The 17,933-nt window shown below is 52.1% G+C and overlaps 7 protein-coding genes across 7 annotated transcripts; all 7 read right to left on the reverse strand.

Moving 5' to 3' along the window:
- Positions 1-588: 588 nt before the first annotated feature.
- Positions 589-2,391, reverse strand: AYO21_08303 (hypothetical protein; the record flags this gene model as incomplete). Its single annotated transcript, XM_022658248.1, has 1 exon — positions 589-2,391. One exon carries the CDS (start codon positions 2,389-2,391, stop codon positions 589-591), a length of 1,803 nt encoding a protein of 600 aa, XP_022509401.1.
- Positions 2,392-2,938: 547 nt separating this feature from the next.
- AYO21_08304 (hypothetical protein) lies at positions 2,939-3,468 on the reverse strand (the record flags this gene model as incomplete). The annotated part of the gene is made up of 2 exons (XM_022658249.1): positions 2,939-3,353; positions 3,434-3,468. 2 exons carry the CDS (start codon positions 3,466-3,468, stop codon positions 2,939-2,941), a joined length of 450 nt encoding a protein of 149 aa, XP_022509402.1.
- An 877-nt stretch (positions 3,469-4,345) lies between these two features.
- AYO21_08305 (hypothetical protein) lies at positions 4,346-5,776 on the reverse strand (the record flags this gene model as incomplete). The annotated part of the gene is made up of 3 exons (XM_022658250.1): positions 4,346-5,545; positions 5,601-5,657; positions 5,711-5,776. 3 exons carry the CDS (start codon positions 5,774-5,776, stop codon positions 4,346-4,348), a joined length of 1,323 nt encoding a protein of 440 aa, XP_022509403.1.
- A 589-nt stretch (positions 5,777-6,365) lies between these two features.
- On the reverse strand, positions 6,366-6,977 carry AYO21_08306 (hypothetical protein; the record flags this gene model as incomplete). Its single annotated transcript, XM_022658251.1, has 1 exon — positions 6,366-6,977. One exon carries the CDS (start codon positions 6,975-6,977, stop codon positions 6,366-6,368), a length of 612 nt encoding a protein of 203 aa, XP_022509404.1.
- Positions 6,978-7,779: 802 nt separating this feature from the next.
- On the reverse strand, positions 7,780-9,494 carry AYO21_08307 (hypothetical protein; the record flags this gene model as incomplete). Its single annotated transcript, XM_022658252.1, has 3 exons — positions 7,780-8,882; positions 8,982-9,264; positions 9,321-9,494. The coding sequence occupies 3 exons, from the start codon at positions 9,492-9,494 to the stop codon at positions 7,780-7,782; spliced, it is 1,560 nt and encodes a 519-aa protein (XP_022509405.1).
- Positions 9,495-11,660: 2,166 nt separating this feature from the next.
- AYO21_08308 (hypothetical protein) lies at positions 11,661-12,586 on the reverse strand (the record flags this gene model as incomplete). The annotated part of the gene is made up of 2 exons (XM_022658253.1): positions 11,661-12,334; positions 12,454-12,586. The coding sequence occupies 2 exons, from the start codon at positions 12,584-12,586 to the stop codon at positions 11,661-11,663; spliced, it is 807 nt and encodes a 268-aa protein (XP_022509406.1).
- A 2,275-nt stretch (positions 12,587-14,861) lies between these two features.
- On the reverse strand, positions 14,862-15,230 carry AYO21_08309 (hypothetical protein; the record flags this gene model as incomplete). The annotated part of the gene is made up of 1 exon (XM_022658254.1): positions 14,862-15,230. The coding sequence occupies one exon, from the start codon at positions 15,228-15,230 to the stop codon at positions 14,862-14,864; it is 369 nt and encodes a 122-aa protein (XP_022509407.1).
- Between the last annotated feature and the right edge of the window lie 2,703 nt (positions 15,231-17,933).

Raw genomic sequence — 17,933 nt, forward strand, 5'->3', positions numbered from 1 at the left:
TCCTAATTAATTGATGGGCCCCAAAGCACAAGCGATGTTCGTGCATACATACATGCATACTACTGTAGGTGGGTAGTCTAAGCCACTGTCTGTCTGTCCGTCCGTCCGTTTGTCTGGCCCTGAATCGGGATTGCAGATTGATGGTATCGGGACACCACAAAAACTTTATCATTCTTCGTCAAGTAAGGAAGAAGGACGACCATTCTTCTACATACATACACACATACTTTGTATGCGCGCGCGCAGGTTTTCTATCTTTTTTTTTTCTCTCTCTTTTCTTGGGCTCTTGTCTTGTCTTCTCGCACGTGCGTGCGTGTATGAGAGTAAGTAAGCAAGTAAGCAAGTGATTTGAGGTGTATCTCTTAGTTTGCGGGCATCAGCATCACCATCAACGCGTACATATACCAGCCACCCCTCGGACACAGTTCAAGATGAAAACCCCTGTGAGGAGGCGGGGCACGAAAGAGGGGGGTTCTCATGAGCTCGTCAAACGCGTCAAACACGACTTCTTAGCAACAGCGCTAATACCAGCACCGGCATCAGCACTTCCAGCACCACCAGCAACAGAAACATTCCAACAGATTCAAGCTAAGGGGCCGGTCTGGTCGCGACGACCTCGTGGACCGCCGCAGTCTCCTTGCCGCCGGCGGGGGTCTTCTCCTCCTTCATAAAGGGGAAGGCCAGGACCTCGCGGATGGTGTAATTGTCGGTGAGGAACATGACGAGCCTGTCGATGCCCATGCCCCAGCCGCCGGTGGGCGGAAGGCCGAACTCGAGCGAGGTGCAAAAGTTCTCGTCGATCATCTGGGCCTCGTCGTCGCCCTGGGCCTTTTGGCGGGCCTGCTCCTCGAAGCGCAGCCGCTGCTCGAACGGGTCGTTCAACTCGGTGTACGCGTTGACAATCTCCTTCTTGCACACAAACGCCTCGAAGCGCTCGCAGATGCCCGGCGACGAGCGGTGGTACTTGGCCAGCGGCGACATGATCTGCGGGTGGCCCATGATGAAGGTCGGGTCGATGCACTTCTCCTCGATGAACTCGCCGACCAGCTTGTCGAGCATGCGCGCATTGGTCTCGGGGGGCGGGCACGTCACGTTGCACTTCTTGAGGACGCGCTTGAGGAATTCGTTGGTCTCGGCCGTGTGGAGTTGGTCGCCCGGCGGAAACTTTTCGCCCGTGGCTTCCTCGAGGGCCGGGATCATGTCGATGCGCTTCCACGGCCGGGACCAGTTGACTTCGTAGACCTCTCCATTCTGTGTGTGGAAGGTCGTTTGGTGGCCTCCAGTGACTTCCTTGACGAGCCCCGAGACGAGTTCCTCGGTGCGGTCCATCACATCGTAGACGTCGGCGTACGCCTCGTAGAATTCGCACGTGGTAAACTCCGGGTTGTGCGTCAGGTCGGCGCCTTCGTTGCGGAATTGCTTCCCCAGCTCATATACTCGGTCGATACCTCCCACGACCAGCATCTTGAGGTACAGCTCCGGTGCGATACGCATAAACATGTCCGTCTGGTACTCGTTGATGTGTGTCTTGAACGGCTTGGCCGTGGCACCCCCAGCAATGGAGTTCATCATAGGCGTTTCCACTTCGACGAACCCATTGGAGTCGAAGTAGCGACGCACGTACGAGACGATCTTGGCACGGGTGAGGAGGATGTTGCGCGACTTCTCATTCATGATGAGGTCGAGGTAGCGCTGGCGGAAGCGGGTTTCGACATCCTGGAGACCGAAATGTTCCGAGGGGATCTGGTGCAGGCAGGGTGTGAGGAGGATGACTTGACGAGCAAACACGGAGAGTTCGCCCTCGTTGGGACGGTTCTTGGGTGACGTCCGTCCGGGGTATCCGATGACGCCGATGATGTCCCCTCTCCGTAAGTGCTCGTGCTGGGCCTCGAAGGAGACGTCGCCGGCGGCTTCTTGGGCCTGACACATTATCTGGACCTTGGTGCCGCCGCTCCTGATGTCGTAGAAGACCAGCTTGGCCCCTGCGGATCGCTTGACGTAGACTCTCCCCGCGACACGTATCTCCACCTCTTTCTTCTGCTCGCCGGGCTTGAGGGAGGCATATTCCTCGACAAACTTGCCCAGGTCCGTGTTGACCAGGAACTTGTGAGGGTACGGGTTGGGGTCCTTGGTCTCCCGCAGCCGGTTGATGCGACCACTTCTGATTTCAAAGTACTGGTTCGGGTTGAGATTGCTCTCGTCGAGTTCTGCCTTCATGGCTTTCTTTTCGACTTGGAGCGGGGCAGCGGCGGCCTTTTCCTTCTTCTTCTCTTCCAGTTGTCTTTGCTTCTGTCTCTTCTTCAACTCGGACTTGGAGACCCTCTCACCGGTGACCTCGTCGAGGTGCAGGTTGGCGGTGTCTTGGGTAACAGACTCGGTTGCGTCTGCCATGATGAAGAGTTCAACGAGGTTTTGGGGGATCAGTGATTGGGGATTTATACCTGTCGAGACGAGCGCAATTGAAATCCTGGATCAAAAGTGTCACAAATAAAACATGCTGAAAAATGACTCACTTAGTGTGGGGTCGTGTGCCTTAATGACTCGTACCGTTGATGATGACGAGGGGCAACGAGAGAGCCAAAGAGGGACAATAATAATAATAATACGCGAATCCCTCCTACGAGAACCGAGTGGTCTTTGACTCTTAGCTTCGTCTCACAAGCACTTAGCCCACAAACAGTCAAGGTTGTGCGTTTGTAATACGAGTATGTACAGGACTTCTAGTATACTTGGTTGTTCTAGGAGCTCCTGTTAGGTGGGAAGAAAGAGAGTCACACTTTAAGCCATCATCAATGCATTGAGCTCAGCGGCTCCTCTCCCCGGAAGACGCAGCCAGCTTCAGCACTGGAAAGACACGCACGACTTGTCTTGCACTTTATATAGTACAGTCCTGAACATCTCCGATGACCCTACCCTCCCCAATACCAACGTGTCTACCTCAAAGCAATTTCAATGCTGTAGACACGCACAAACTCCAGAGTCCACCTTGCATCAACCAAAAGAGACTTCCGGACAACCTGCCCTTGCCATCCTTCTTCGTGCCCTTGACATAGCCGATCGCGTAGACGATCCGAAACGCCAGCCAGGCAGCCCCCAATGCGGCCGTGGCCGTGGGATACTCCAAGCCCGCGAACAACATGTAGGCGATTGTCTGGGGCATGTTCTCGAGCAGATTGGCGTGCGCTCTCTGGGCGCAGTTGAATTTGTACGCGGCTTGGCTCTCTTTGACCTTCTCTGCCGACGCGTAGGCGTTTGGGTAAGGCACGCCAGCCGGCTTGCGCAGGAAGGTCACCGCCATGCCTTGGGCGTAGCAGAGGACTGGGATCGCCCCTAGAGCGATGAGGACGACATAGCTTTTGCGAGGAGAGGTCCTGTCAGCTTGCCCCTCCGAAACCCGCAAAAAAAAAAGCCGAGGGAAGCTCTTTGAACTCACCCGTATCGGTCGGGAACAGTGAGAGTGGCCACCATTTTTGCTTTGCCCTGTTGTTCTTTCAACGCGTCGCAATCAAAACTGTGCCAGGAAAGTCGATTCAATCAACGGGGTTTCAACCGTGTGAAGAATGGCTCACAGGTCTTAAAAAAGATGTCAGCTTGTTCCTATTAATATTAAGGCAACAGTCAAAATCCGACAGGAGCTTCCCTTGTCGGGTATTTGTATCCTTCCGAGGTGAAAGCCGGACCAACATTCATCCGCCAAGGCTCAGAACTTGCCACCTTGTTCGTTTGGTTTCTGGCAACGAGACCGTCTCAGGGACGTCAAATGGGACGGATAGACAGCCATTAATATCTGTCCCGTTCTGATGGGGGTTTTTGACAATCGCGTTCCATAGGCAAAGAAGCCTTACCTACCTAATGTACACAGTAGTAGGTGCTGACGAAGTAGTTCAGGCCCACAGGCTGCCTTGCTGCCCAGACCCACATTGCTCGCGAGCGACTCTGCCGTGGCTCGAGATCTGTGTTTCCATACTTGCAGACGCTTTAGGAGACGAGAGGAGAACAAGCAGAGAGGAGGACAGACGTCAAGAATGTTTATATAACCTTTGGGTACGCCTGATTTGGTTTGACCGGCCGTGACGGCTTCTATTACCTCAGCTTCAGGCGGATTGCGTGACGGGAGAATGAGGACCAATCATGCGGGAGGAGATCAAATGCCTGAACCACTCGTACATTACTCCACGTTTGAAACCCATCATGCTATCATAACGCCCTTTGGCCTGTTGGAGCATTCCTAATAACACAATCTGGTTCTTTTCTCTATGGCCTGCTCCTCCCGCAAAAAAACATCTGCTTCTGCACCGTCCTCTATTCGTCCTGAATGTCCTGCCTGATCAAAATCGAAACGAGACTACATGATGACCTCGTTGGCAACATCACGCTTCAACTCCTTGTATGGCAGGCAGATGCAGTTTTGAACCCGAACTTCATCTCCCACACCACATTCCTTGCCAAGAATAGTGATGCTCTGGACTTTGACCCCGTTCTTGATGATGGTGGTGCTGTGGTTGGTGACTGGCGTGGCCGTGCCCTCCACTCTAGCCCAAGCTCCGACACGACTGTTCCATCCGATGATTGCATAGAGAACACAGGCATCGTGCTTGATTTCGGCCTCGTCGAGGACAATGGCCTCTTTGACACGTGCGCCTGCGCCAATGATGGCCTTGGGACCGATGGAGACATTTGGCCCCAACTTCGCCGTGGGATCTACCTGGGCGGTGGGGTGGATGAAGACTGGAGGTACAATGGTGGCGGATGGGGTGGCAATCTCTTCTGACTGAGACTGGAAAGCTTTCTGCAGGTATAGGGCATTGGCCGGGACTGCAGAACCAGCCGTCTTGATCTGACGCCAGAAATCCTTGGTTTCGTGGACGAAAAAGCGGTTGCTGTCGGCTAGATCAGGTAGAATGTCCTGCTCAAGACGCATGACCTCGTTTTTCTCTCCATCTTCATCGGGGTCGGCCATGAAGGACGAGTCGAGGTTCTCTGAGGAAGGGTATGAGATCATCCGGGGGCGTTCGGTCTTACGCTTGATGGCACTCTTGATGGAAGGGAAGATGGCATCGGTGGCGAAGAGGTATACACCACAGTTGATCAGGTTGGAAATGTGGCTCTCTGGCTTTTCAACGTAGTGAAGGACTCGCTTTGTGTGAGCATCGGAGACAATGCAGCCAAAATTGGTGGCGGCGTCGTTGCTGATCCGAGTGCCAAGAATGACTGCCTCAGCGTCCTTCTCTTCGAAGAGTTTCAACATGGCCTCGAGGGGAAAGGAGCAGCAGACATCCGAATTCAGCACAAAGAATCTGTCGGGCTTGCCCTTCAAGATAGCATCACGGAAGTGGTACAGACCACCAGCAGTGCCGAGGGCCTGGTACTCGCGCAGATACTGAATCTTGAACTGAGGGAATTCTCTCGACGAGTCTTTGATGAAGTCACGAAAGACATTTTCTTCGTAGTAACCAATGAGAATGACCTCTTTGATATCTGGGACTTTGGAGACAGCCTTCAGACAGTGCCAGATGATCGGGTGGCCCGCAACATCGAAGAGAGGCTACAGGTGATTTTCGTCAGTTCACAGTTGAGTCTCAGACTGAACCAGGACCTACCTTTGGGACATCAAGACTCAGTGGTCTGAAACGTGTTCCTCGCGAAGGACCTCCAACCTGTTTTACGTTCAGTCGAGTTTCTTCTGTCAAGTCGAATTCGCTGATCTTACCAAAATCACGGCTTTGGTAACAGCCTGGGCCCCAGTAGGCTTCTGACGAGAGGGGACTCTCAGCATCTTCGGCCGGTGACAGAGAACAGTATGAGATCGAAACCGCAGCAATGAACAGTCCTCTGAACAAGAAGACAAGTGACCAGAAGATATGTCAATGTTCAACGTTTCAATGTCGTTGGTCGTTGGAGTCGAGGGGCAGAATGAACGACAGCTGAGGCCACGGGGTCAGTTTTTTGGCTTTTCACCGCCATGGAGTTGCAGACCTCTGATTGGTCAAGGCCTTTAGGCTCACTAGCCGCGTCTGGCTGCGTCCTTCACTCACTCATTCCACTTTCAACCCCCTGAACACACGCACACACGCTTCTCGATGGTACAATAAAGGCGGTGAAGGTGCTGGAGGCGCATGAGGCGTTGAAGATTGTTCTAGCCCCGTGTCTCTTTTACCTCGGAATGCTTCATGTACGCCAGCCCTCTGGGCACGTGGATCAATTAAAATTCAACCATTTTTTTTTTACTTGGTACAGGCCATAGCCTCGACACTGCAATCCCCCCTTCCATTGTCTTCATCCGAGTACCTCGTACTCGACAAGTACCTGCAATAGCATCGTACAGATCGTTCCCACCCGCCCCAATATGAGTGTCCGTGTCGCCTTCACACACGCTCGTTCTTAATGTCTTCCTCTGTCAACTCTCGGTGGACACCAGTTTGAGCCACACCACCGGTCAAGGCTGCTGTTCCAACCTCCTTCAAAAACCCGAGGCTCGAGGTTTCCTTCTTCCAATACACAATGTACTTGCTCTTGATCTCGATCAGACTCATGCGCGGATCTTTCCATGTCCCGTCGTGGACACCGTCCTTCAAGTCCCCGAACCAAGCGCTGACTGTTGAGCTGTAGAGCTCCTTGATCCTCGGATCGTCGTTGCTGGCTGTCGTCGCTGTGCCACTGATGGAGATCCAGTCCTGGGTCTTGCTGTCTTGGATAGTAATCTGCACCTCCTTGTTCTTGTCCAGGTCTTGGAATTTCTGCGAGTCTTTGTTTGCGAGGTACAGGATATCCGGCCCGGAGCGTTTGGCCACAGCCATCGACCGGCCAACGGGGCCAACTCCCTCGCGGTACGTGTTTAACATGCTCGTCTGTTTACCGTCAATGAGCTCGTAGAGTTCTTTCCACTGGTCGGCTTTAGGAGTCTGATCGTCATATTGTTTTGCAACCGAGGGATCGACCCCAGATTGGACTTCTTTGGGGTCTAGTGCTTCGGGCATCTTGAGTCGTGCTGTTGCGCTGATGTGTCGAACCTGAGGCTGAAGCACAGAAAGGCACCTCAATGCAAAGGAAGGAGGCAGGTATTTCGAGATTTGGGATGTTGAGAGTAACCGGCATGCACTCAAAGCTGGAGGCATTGCAGATGCACAGACGTTCAGGATCACCAGGCATGTTTATTTCAATTGCTTATCCATGAAATCATCATGACTTACCTCAACCATGTCATCGATGTGCTTCTAGTGGTTCTGCAGCCGATGCCGACTCCATTCCGGTCCACCCCTGACCAACGAAACGGGCCTCTCCACGCCGTTTCCCAACCGTCAACGCTGCTTCAACATGCATCATGGTAGTGGGCTTCTGATCGGTTTCTCAGTGGATGGCTGAATCAAGAGGGGGGGAAGTGGTGACGACAGCAAAGCATCAGGCTGAGATCATGAAGTTTGCCAAGTCTCGAGGGTCGGGCTTTCGGGCTAGTCACGATCCGGCTGTTGGGAAACACTTGGGACTCGTACTAGACCAAGAACGATATCAGAGATCCATAGAGAATGAAATGAACAGGAGCATTCAGGTGAAATATGTCGCGGCTCTGGTACTATTTTGGAAGGACAAGGTAATTTTGTGACTACGTGTAACCTATATATGACCTTGAAAACCATTGAAAATGTTTCATTTAACTCAATGCTTTTCTGCAGAAGACCAAATGATAATCACGCGATTTGTATGTATCCAAGCATATACATATCCGGCACCCACTGACTGCCAGGGGGGCCGTCCTCCCCCAGCATTTTTTGAGTGATAGCCTTACCGACCGCCAATCTGCTTCTTTGACACGGGAGGGATCCAGCAGAGTACGACGTTGATGGTGATGGTGACGACGCCGATGATCCAAAACGACTTTCCATAGTCGGTCTTTTCATAGCGAAAGACGATGGCGAAGATGATGCCACCAAGATTTCCCATGGCGCCGGTCATTCCAGACACGACGCCATTTGCGTGAGGACTGACGTGTGGCACTAGAGCAAAGTTGGCTCCGTTGCCCGCTTCCAAGAAGAAAGCCATGCCGGCGATGAGACCGAACATTGTTTTTGTATCGTGGGGATCAAGGATCCCAATCACAATGAGAAACACGCCGGTGATGATCCCAAGAGCATGAATCCAGATCTTCTTCACCCAAACGTTGGGAGAGCGCTTGAAAAGGAGGTCCGCAAAAATCCCTCCACTGGGGCGATAGACGACATTTAGCAAGCCGAACATAGCGGCCCATTGCCCAGATGTGGTCTGCCCAAGCTGCTTGAAGTTTTTCTGGTAATACGTTCCAAGGATCGAGTTGATTGCCAGTTCGCCGCCAAACGAGCAGAAGTAGCAGAGGGCGAGGACAAGGGTCTGAGGAGCGAACATGGCTTTAACAACTTCCTTGGGTGTAGGCTTCACAACAACCTCGCCACGAGCTGTGTCGATCATTTGCTGTTCGGTCATTTGAGCTTCGTGGTCGGCGCATATGGATATTTCCCGCTTGGCACTGGCATCGTAAAATGTCTTCTCCCCTGCTGGCGGATTGACGAAGCGTGATGAAACCGAGGCAGGATTATCTGCAATACTGGCACTAGGTGTCTCAACAATGGTTGCGTGAAGACCATGAGCCGCGAGGTGAATCTCAGCAGCACTGTGGCGCTCGCTCCATTTACCAGTTGGTGTATCCTCGCAGAGCACAAGCAGACCGAAAGCAACGGCCATGATGATAATGCCGGGAGCAACAAAAGTCACCCGCCATGCTATGTGAGGAGTCAAACCACTACCAACGAGAGAGTCGTAGATGGAGGGCATCAGAAAATAGGTCACACCACCACCCGCATTACCCAGGCCAGCTGTGAAGGCATTGGCAGTGCCTACTACATTCTTGTCAACTGCACAATTTGTTAGCCCGTATTCCGATCTGTCTTGAGGCATTCGATGGCTGTTTTGTAGAAGCAGCCAGAGCGGTCGACTAGGAATGTATTACTCACAAAAGCCAGTGCTCCATACTTGACACGGAACGAAGCTTCCACCGAGAATGCCAACGAAGAAACGAACAGCAAAAAGCTGGTTCTTGGTATATGCAGTTCCAGCCAAGAATGTAGGGATCGCGCCAATAGCTAGGCATCCGGTGAATGTCCAGCGAGGACCAAAATGGTCGCAGCATGGGCCTGCGATTATTCGGACGAGCAAAGTCGCAGACAGGGCGATGATGTTAGAATTCGCAACATCGGTCTTGGTCAAATGGAGATCCTTTTGGATGGTATCGTGCAACTATTGCCTGTCAGCTAATGTCACTGGCATGTAGACGATGTTTGCGAGCTGCTTACCAGAGGAGGAAAGGCGTACCATGCGAAGAAGGCAACGAAAAAAGAGAACCAAGAGAAGAAGAATACTCTTCCATACATGTTAATTGGATTGAGGAATGGAATAGCACGGGCCTTGTAGGTGATGGGGTTGACCTCAGGATCCCGAAAGGGTAGTCCGAAGTCAATTCCCATCATACCTGCGATCGTGGCGAACGGCCCAGGATCTGTTTGATTCAAGATTGTCCTGACTTCGTTTTTTCAACGCCGAATCCTGGATGTGAACACATATTGTCCGAAGGAAATAGTCGAGGAAACATGAAATCTTTATGAAAGAGGTGGCTTGAACCCACGTCACTCATGTACTTTGAAACGTGATATGGCGTTTTGTTGTCTTTCTCCGGGGACAAGGTATAGATGCACTTTGAGACCACACATACTCTGAAATAGTATATCCGCGGCAGATCGCTCACAGAGATCGAGTCAATTGGGCAAATTAGGACCCTGGTTCACAAAAGTCACCTCCGAACCAGGCCAGATATTTGCTGATGTCGGAGTTAAATTGACTCCAGTCAATTGATGACGAGCTCCGAGGCGTTGGCCAAGTCCAAAATATGTTCAAATAGATGGACGTATTCAGTACAAGGGTCATCCCACCTTGTCAACTCGCCTCGGAAGTGCTTCTGCTGTTTATCAAAAGGAGTGTTCCTGTCTGCAATGGTTTACGCCTGGTCAAATGTGAGTTTGGTAAAAACCACATCAACGCTTCCGAGGACTGTTCTTTAACTCAAATCCTTCCTGGTGAATGTGGGCAAGGGACATGCCTAACTCCAATGCACAAAGTAGATTGTCAATCCAACCCCACAGATTGATGGACGAGATAAATGGTATTTGTCGATCTTTTGCGGCATGCAATGCGCCCCCTGTTTTGCGCGGAGATGTTATGATGTCTTTCCTTGGGTACGATCCTTGTGGTGCGTCCACGTTCGATAACAAGGGGAGGCTCAGATGCGTCAATCTTGGTACGAGTCTCTTGAGCTGCTGTTCGAAGCGTAAGGCATGAGGTTGTGGTTGGGCGAGGCTTATCTGAAGCATGTGCGCATTGGACCAACTTGGTGGATCCTGCTTATCAGACCAGCAGCTTCCGTTGTACAACTAGCGTCTTCAACGCTCTCTCGACCTTACTACTCGCATGGCATTATGATAAGAGTCCGATAATGTGTGAGTGTCTAGAACATTGCACAGTCTCCGCGGGGATAGCTTGTCAGATAACCGACCTCTAAAGTCAAGATCGCCTGGCGCTGAAGCTTCTCAATACCACATTGAATGGGATGTAGACGAACGTGGCGGCTCCGTGGTTCACCTGCGGAGACTCCCAGTGTTTGCTAGCAGCTTATGAGTCCTCAGGCGCTTTGACTGTATTGTCGCAAGGGATAGGTGTTATTGTTGGAAGTTGTCGAATTCAAAGAGAGAGGAAAATGTGGTTGAGAAAACGCTTGCTTGTCTGGTAACGATAACCAATGAGGGTGGAATGTTGTGGGACGGAAAGAGAACTGAGCGACTAGTCCACTTCGGGGGATTCATTCTTGGCATCGACACATCCTCTTGCCTCTACATACCAGTTTGATGCTTGGATGGATGATCTGAGGGTGTTATATGAGAGATCTATTCGAGCGATTTGATCATCAGTGGCCCTTTACCGGATGCCAGCGTCCTTGAGCAACATCTCGGCCTCAGGTTATATCCTAATTCCAGCCTGTCACGATATCCTATGTCAAATGCACACTAGGACTCCTTGTGCTCTAGGACTTCGCAAATCCGGCGTTCTTGGTAGTCCTTCGGCGGCGGGAGAGGGGATACTACTCAGACAACACCAGGCAACATCATCTCCTCGCGCAGCAACAAGAGTCCAACACAACCTCTCATGACTGCCGAATACTCAGCCGATAGTTTGAACGAGTTATTGGAACAGCGCGTGTTCTGAGGGCCTCATGGGGAAGGGCATCTATTAAGACAACTCGTGTTCTCTTCCGCAGAGGAGACAAATCAACGTGGCATTTTCATTTTCCAAACCCTGCGAAGCAAACTAGTTCTCTTGCCTCGCTCTGATGCAAATACCATTCATATCCTCCAGAAATGGGAGTAGCATAGGACCACGGCGCCGGTGTGCCCTCCACCGAGCCCCTGTGAAGAGACGTCCAGTTTCACCGATCCCTTTCTTTGCGTTACATAACCTATGTATGAATACAATGATGAGAAGCCCTCTAGCTGAGCTGCCTTTGCCCTGAGTTGAGCCACCAGCGTCGACCCCATGTTGACAAAGACAATCAAGAGAACTTCATAACAGTGACAGGAAAGGAAATTTCAAGACGCTGTTGCAAACTTCTTTTTCCTCGCCTCGGCGGCAGCACGGTCCGCATCCGTAGAAAACACGCCTGATTGCTTAGGAATCCCAGAAGGCTTCTCTCCCGGTCTCCGTCGTGAGTTATCCCTTCCACCTCTTCCTCGGAATCTTCCACCACGGCCTCCTCCTCCTCGCCCTCCTCGGCCCCCAAAGCTCTTTCGCAGACCAGGATCGTCCATGGTGCCGCTCTCTTCAGTCCTGCCTCGTTTCCGTGAACCACGCTCGCGCTCTTCAGGTAAGGCTTCGTCCAACTTTCCCACAGCCGTCTGACCGGTTCCGAAGCGTCGCGCGCGTTCCAGAGCTCTCTGAGCCTCACCATCTGCGGTGTCTGCTCCTGTGTCACCATTTGTAGGGGCTGCACTGGTACCGAATCTCTCAGCACGAGCCTTGCGCTTGGCCATCTCAGAGTCAAGGTCTGATTGCGGTAGGTTTAGGGCGTAGGAAGTAGAGTTGGCTAGTGCTGTGTCGGTATTTGCGGACGGAGAGTCTTTCTCATCGACACTTTCAGTTACTGCTGCGGGTTCCGCGACTGCAGGTTCCTCAGATGTAGGTTCTGGCGCTGTGGCCGTGGTGGGTTCTGGCGCTGGGGCAGGCTGCGCGGTGGACGTTTCTGCTGGAGGCGCATTCTCGGTTTCTGCGCGCAAGTCAGTCACAACATGCCAACGGCGCAGCGCCATCGAGCCCAAGGAAGCGCAGAATGGCAGCAGAAGAGAACTGCACCAGCTGGCACCTCCTCGAGTGGTGAACACATACCATTTTCTTGAGCTGCTTTGTCTGCTTCATTCAGCCTGGCAATAAGATCTGCCTTCTTTCCTGAATGTGGCAGGCTCCGCGATTTAAGGATCTCTATCAGCTCAACCACCGTCTTCTTAGAGTAGTCGACCATGATCACGGTGCGGTAAGGAATCTGAAGAGCAGGAGATGCGCCACTGGCGCTGAACAAGGCGCAAGATCAGGTCGCAATGCAGCTAACGGTTGAATGAGTGGGCTTGTAACGGAGCCTCAAGCGATCAATATGAGACGCATCAATCCGAAAATCTGACCTGTAACTGTGTTCACCAGGCGCAGCGCGTTCGCAGGGCGACCAGAGCGACGCACTTGGGCACTCGAGCCATTGACGAATGTGGGTACGGGGCATATCTGGCTGCTTTAATGTTTGTTCGTCCACGTCATTTTCCATTTCCTCCCAACTTCCCCCTTATTCTTAACCCCGGGCAGCCGGCTTAAGTCTACGGACAATCTCATATTGTTTCTGCTCGCAAGGTCTGGGAATCATTTTGGAGTCTACAACATTAAACCGATCTAGAGCAACAGCCACCTAAACGTATTGGACTGCATCTGCCCGTAGTTCACGAGCGGTCAAGGCCGCCGGTCTTGTCAAGATCCTGCAGAGGCTCCCTGCCTGCAAAGTCCCAGGGCAAACTTTGGGCATCCACTGATGTGTCCACGTGTGACAGGGAACTCTGGCCTTGAACAATTACCGCGACCATGGTTACCAAACTCGTCCAAGACCACCTGCAATATGCCGAAGATTGAATGACCCTTTCGAACCATGCTTGACTTAGACGTCAGACTTTATATGCCAGAAGTCCTTGAGGGCAGATCCTCCCTCTATCGTAGGATGGGCAATCAAAATCTCTGTATCCCACAGGGCCGATATAGACTGTCATGCAGAAACGCCTCACTGCTAGGCGATCAAACTCTTCTCTGCCAAACACCACCTCTCATGCTTGTATATGATCAACTAGGCAAAGCATGTTAAATCCACACAACCAGCGATCAGGCGCAACATCTGCACAGTCTCACCCTCTCGCTCATCGGTTTCCTTGACCTGCCTAGGAACACTCAACTTACCGTTCAAGTCTCTGTGAATTAGCATTGTCGTCGACATGCTCCAGTCCATCTGCACATGTTACTTCCAGTCCTCAGGTCAAGGAAGAGGGTAGAACAGCTGATGCCATGACTAAAGCTGGATACTCTTCTCGCACCAATGGCACGCACAATTCTGGTGCTGATTTTGTTACGAGTAGGGCGTTTTGCTGTTAGCTGTGGTTTGCTCGGCCATTACTGAGGCCCTCCTTTTCGTTCTCACCTGAACCAATCCTCTTCCGTTTCTCCGTCATTCCAGCAAGGACCGAGAGATTCTATCAGCAGGCCACGGGACAAGTGCTGGAGATGTATGAATGGCGGGTCTGATGTCCCATGTTTCCCTGGGCCCGCTAGCCAGCAACTCTCAGTTGGTTGGACCACGTCGACCGACTCGTCCCGCAAAGATTCACATGAGAATGAAGTCGTCAACAGTTTTGACAAAACGTCTTTTGATAAGTGGTGGTTTTGACGGGAAAGGATGTTCCATCGAGGATTGGCTGAGGGAATCCTACAGGACGGGGTATTGTTCTGGCTCTAATCTGTCAATTGGAGTGGTGTGCAAGCATGTTGACCCAGACCGAGAATAAACACTCATCTGTCTGTACCCGCGCTGAAAATCTTGAATTGGGTGTAGTAGTACGTTGTCTGACATCCCGTTTTGAGTAAACCTCGTGGCTCTTTACGGATTTGGGTTGGACAAAACGTGCCAATCGTGGTCCGTTTTGGGCAATGAAAGAGAACCGAGCACAAAGACTACGTTTCGCTCTGTGAGAATCTGGCCTCCAACAGAAGCTACCAAGATTATTATTATCAGATCTTAGCCTTGTTTTCAGCCTCAGGTTCAGCTGGCACGGTCCCCGGCGGGCGGGCCCAAGGCTGAAGTCGACCCCAAAACGTCCCGCTATACCAAATCGGGCTGGCAGTGTTGCCAACGCATCAACGCACCAGAATTTTCTCTTTTCCCCTCAAGGGCTGGCTAGGTATCCAAAGTCAGAAGAGATGCTCGACGAAGCTTGACACGGAGAGTGACTGAGGGCCACTCGTTTGGGAATTGGTTTGTTTCATCTTAGCAAAGTATTGACATAATCCACTGCAGCATGGCCGAGTGAGGCATATCTGTGTCTGTCCCAAGCTGACCGAACCTAGACGGCGCACGCACTGATAACCTACGGATGTGTATCAGATGTATACCACTAGCAGTTCTCCGAACTTTGAAACAGCCAGCCACCCAACCTGGCATATCGATGTCTGAAAGGAGGTTCGCTTTATTTGAAGGCCATGATTGGCATGTCCTATTGGGTAGTGCCGTCGCGTGCTTCTACGGCCCGATACCTTTCAAGACTCCCCTTGGACCACACTTCCCCCTTGGTATAGCTGCCGCGATCAAATACGGGGGCTTTATCCGAGAGAAGGATCCATGGTTGCTTCTCAGAAGCCCAGATGTGAGCGTTTGGCGGGAGTAGGTCTGGGTTGTCCAAGGTCCCCACACGAACAATGCGGATGCCCTCCTTTACATTGGCTGTGTTATCGAGGTAAACACTCCATACAGCAATCTTGCATCTTGGGCAACGTGCAATATTCTGCCCAGCGCCACTTTCGCTCGGCACGGTGATCCATTCAGGTTCATTCTTCAGGAGTTTCAGTCGGTCGGTTTCAATCATGGCGTTGAGTGCAAAGGAAGCCCCAGTCTCTCTTTGACACCATCGACAGCTGTGCCGTTTCAGCCGGGGACAACTCGCAAGACGTGATATGTTCTGACACTCACTGGCAACAGTGAACAATCATCGGCTCTGTCTGTAGTGAGTAACGCACTTCCCCACAGTCACAACCTCCTTCGACGGGGAACACAACTCCTTGGGGCGCCATGGCGGGAGTTGGAGGGATTGATGGTTTACCGGGATGTTGAGAGAAAAGCACTGGATTTGATAGGTCTTGATCGGTTCAGGGGCTTTGGATCACACACACTCTCCACTGGGAAGCTACGAAGCTCAAAAATTGGGAAAGGGAAGTCTTTGGCACGCAAAAACCTTACACGAGGTGGCCATGTCTCCAACCCAGCCAAACCCCAACTCCATCCCGCGTATCAGGTGATCGGATACACCTGCTCATAGTTGAGAGTGCAGGGATAATACCGTGTCCACTGGCCTTGATCGGAGATTTTGCACCAACGGAAAGCATGAAAACCTCCACAAGGAACGTGGTGGGCACGCGGGCGGGATTCGCCAGACATTCCTCTGGAGCATATCCTGCCAAACGTCCCGGGTCTCAAGATCAGCCACAAGCAGAGATATTTGCCCATCTCTAGATGATAATTGGTCGCGAGGTAAGAAAAATAGCGGATGCGCGAGGGAGAATCAGGTAAAAAGAAGTCTGGAAAATTCGAGTTCGGAGGATTTTGTAAGCCATCGCTTGACGAGTAGCAGGGCTGATAGAGCGTGCGCCATCCACAACGTTCTAAGGCATGCAGAGCGCTAAAGGAGTTGCTTGCTGCATTGTTGACCTGCAGGAACATGTTAGAGAACTGTGACTCCATGCAGGAGTTGCAGTGATGAACATGCTCTCAAACCATTACCGAATCAGCCACATTGCCACACAAGCCGGATGCGTTTCATGTGGTGTTGGAAGATCAACAGCAGTGTGGTAAAGCCAGGCACGTTGCCGTCATCTTCCGTGGTGGTGACCTTGTCCTTGACCACATTCGTCATGATGAAGATTGAGTCTTGCACAAAGTCGTACGAGTCTGGGTCGATCGTAATGGGGCGCACACGGAAGGTCCAAGGCCTTAGTTGACAGTACGAGGCGTATGTCAGTCTTGTCAATACCTCACCCGACCTGCGTGTTTGAGGCTTTTTTCTTGGGAAGCGCAGATTGTCTTAATCAGAGGCTTGTTTTGGCATAGAAAGGCCGTTCAAGCAAGCCTTCGCAATATCAGAGGACAGGACGAAAACGACGGTGCACTCTCCAGCACGGACGGGGCTCTGGCAGTGGCCCGAGCCTCGGTACAGTGGGGGAGACGGGGCACCTATCCAGAGCGCAGAGAGAGACATGACTTTAGGGCTAATGGGCTATGCAGAAGGCTAGCTGGGCATCTACGGAAGTAGCTCATTCAGCCCGCAGTGTTGCCACCACCCGTAGGAAGGGAAGCCCCAGTGGCCGCCCCAATGACTCGGCTTTGTCCGTAGGTACCTACTGGTACGAGTATGCGTCACCCCCACTTTCGTGGCCGCTCTTCGACTCTCAAACCCCGTCAACTGGTTCTCATCCTTTTCGCAACTTTTGCCCACCGGCCTCTTTGCTGGTTTCAGCAAAGGTACTTTTCCCCTGCTGGATCAGATTTTACTCCATTGTGACAATACGAGGTCGCCAGTCACTTGTGAGCTGCTTCCAAGCAGTCAATTCTCGACCGGCGCAGATCCAAGCGTCGCCACATGATGGACCTCCAGAACTCCCACTTCGCGACCTTGATGACAGCCTGGCATCGGCCTCGCCTGCGGGAACCTTGAATTCTGCCTATGATGCGGCTATCCTCGCACATGCCACCCACATTGGTCGTCATACCAATGCACATGACCTCGTCAAAGCACCACGCACGACATCTAGCGAGTCACGCTTGCGCATGCCTGCTCGTCCATTTGATCGGTACATACGAAGTACACAGTCTCAAGTCGTTTTCCGGGTTTGACTCCTGGGACGGTTTCCCCACGAGGCCTAGAGTGCATTTGATCGTATTTGCCCAGGCATGTCAGCCGCAACCCTGGTCCGGCTTCTCCAAGACTGCGCGGGAGGACCCATGATGGAGACCCGTCCCAGATATAAGACCTATCAGGACCAAAAGATGGCCTTGGACTTGGACAGCCCCAAGGTCTCTTGACGCCTTACAACCAGAACACAGTTGACTCTAGGTGATGGACACGAGTTACCCGCGGTCCAGTTGGTGGGCCACCCCGCCCCGTTGGATAGCTTGGAAGGCCGTGCATGGTGGAAAATCCCTCTGATCATGAAGCAAGCCATCAGCATCAGCCATCTGGAGCGAGCGAGTGTCCCTTTAACGCTGGGCCAGCGTCCTTTCGTTTTGTGCCCCAACTAACTCAATTCGCTTGTGCCGCTTTCTCTGTCGTTACAAGATGCTTGTAAGATCCGCCTGGTCTCATGCTGCCGTTTTCCCTCTCGGGCCGTTTATCATCCCAGAAAAAGGACCTTGTCTCCCATTCCGATTTCCATTCTCTTACCCTTCTCACTGGACTTTTACTTGTATATAGTACACGCGTCCTCTTGTGTGAACGGCACCAGGATCATCGTCTGCCGTATCACGTGCTGCAGTTGTGGCTACTATTTTTTGCCCTCGGCGTGGCCGATCAGACTAT

The sequence above is a fragment of the Fonsecaea monophora genome (assembly GCF_001642475.1).
Source record: "Fonsecaea monophora strain CBS 269.37 chromosome Unknown Scaff71, whole genome shotgun sequence".
NCBI classification, from domain to species: domain Eukaryota; kingdom Fungi; phylum Ascomycota; class Eurotiomycetes; order Chaetothyriales; family Herpotrichiellaceae; genus Fonsecaea; species Fonsecaea monophora.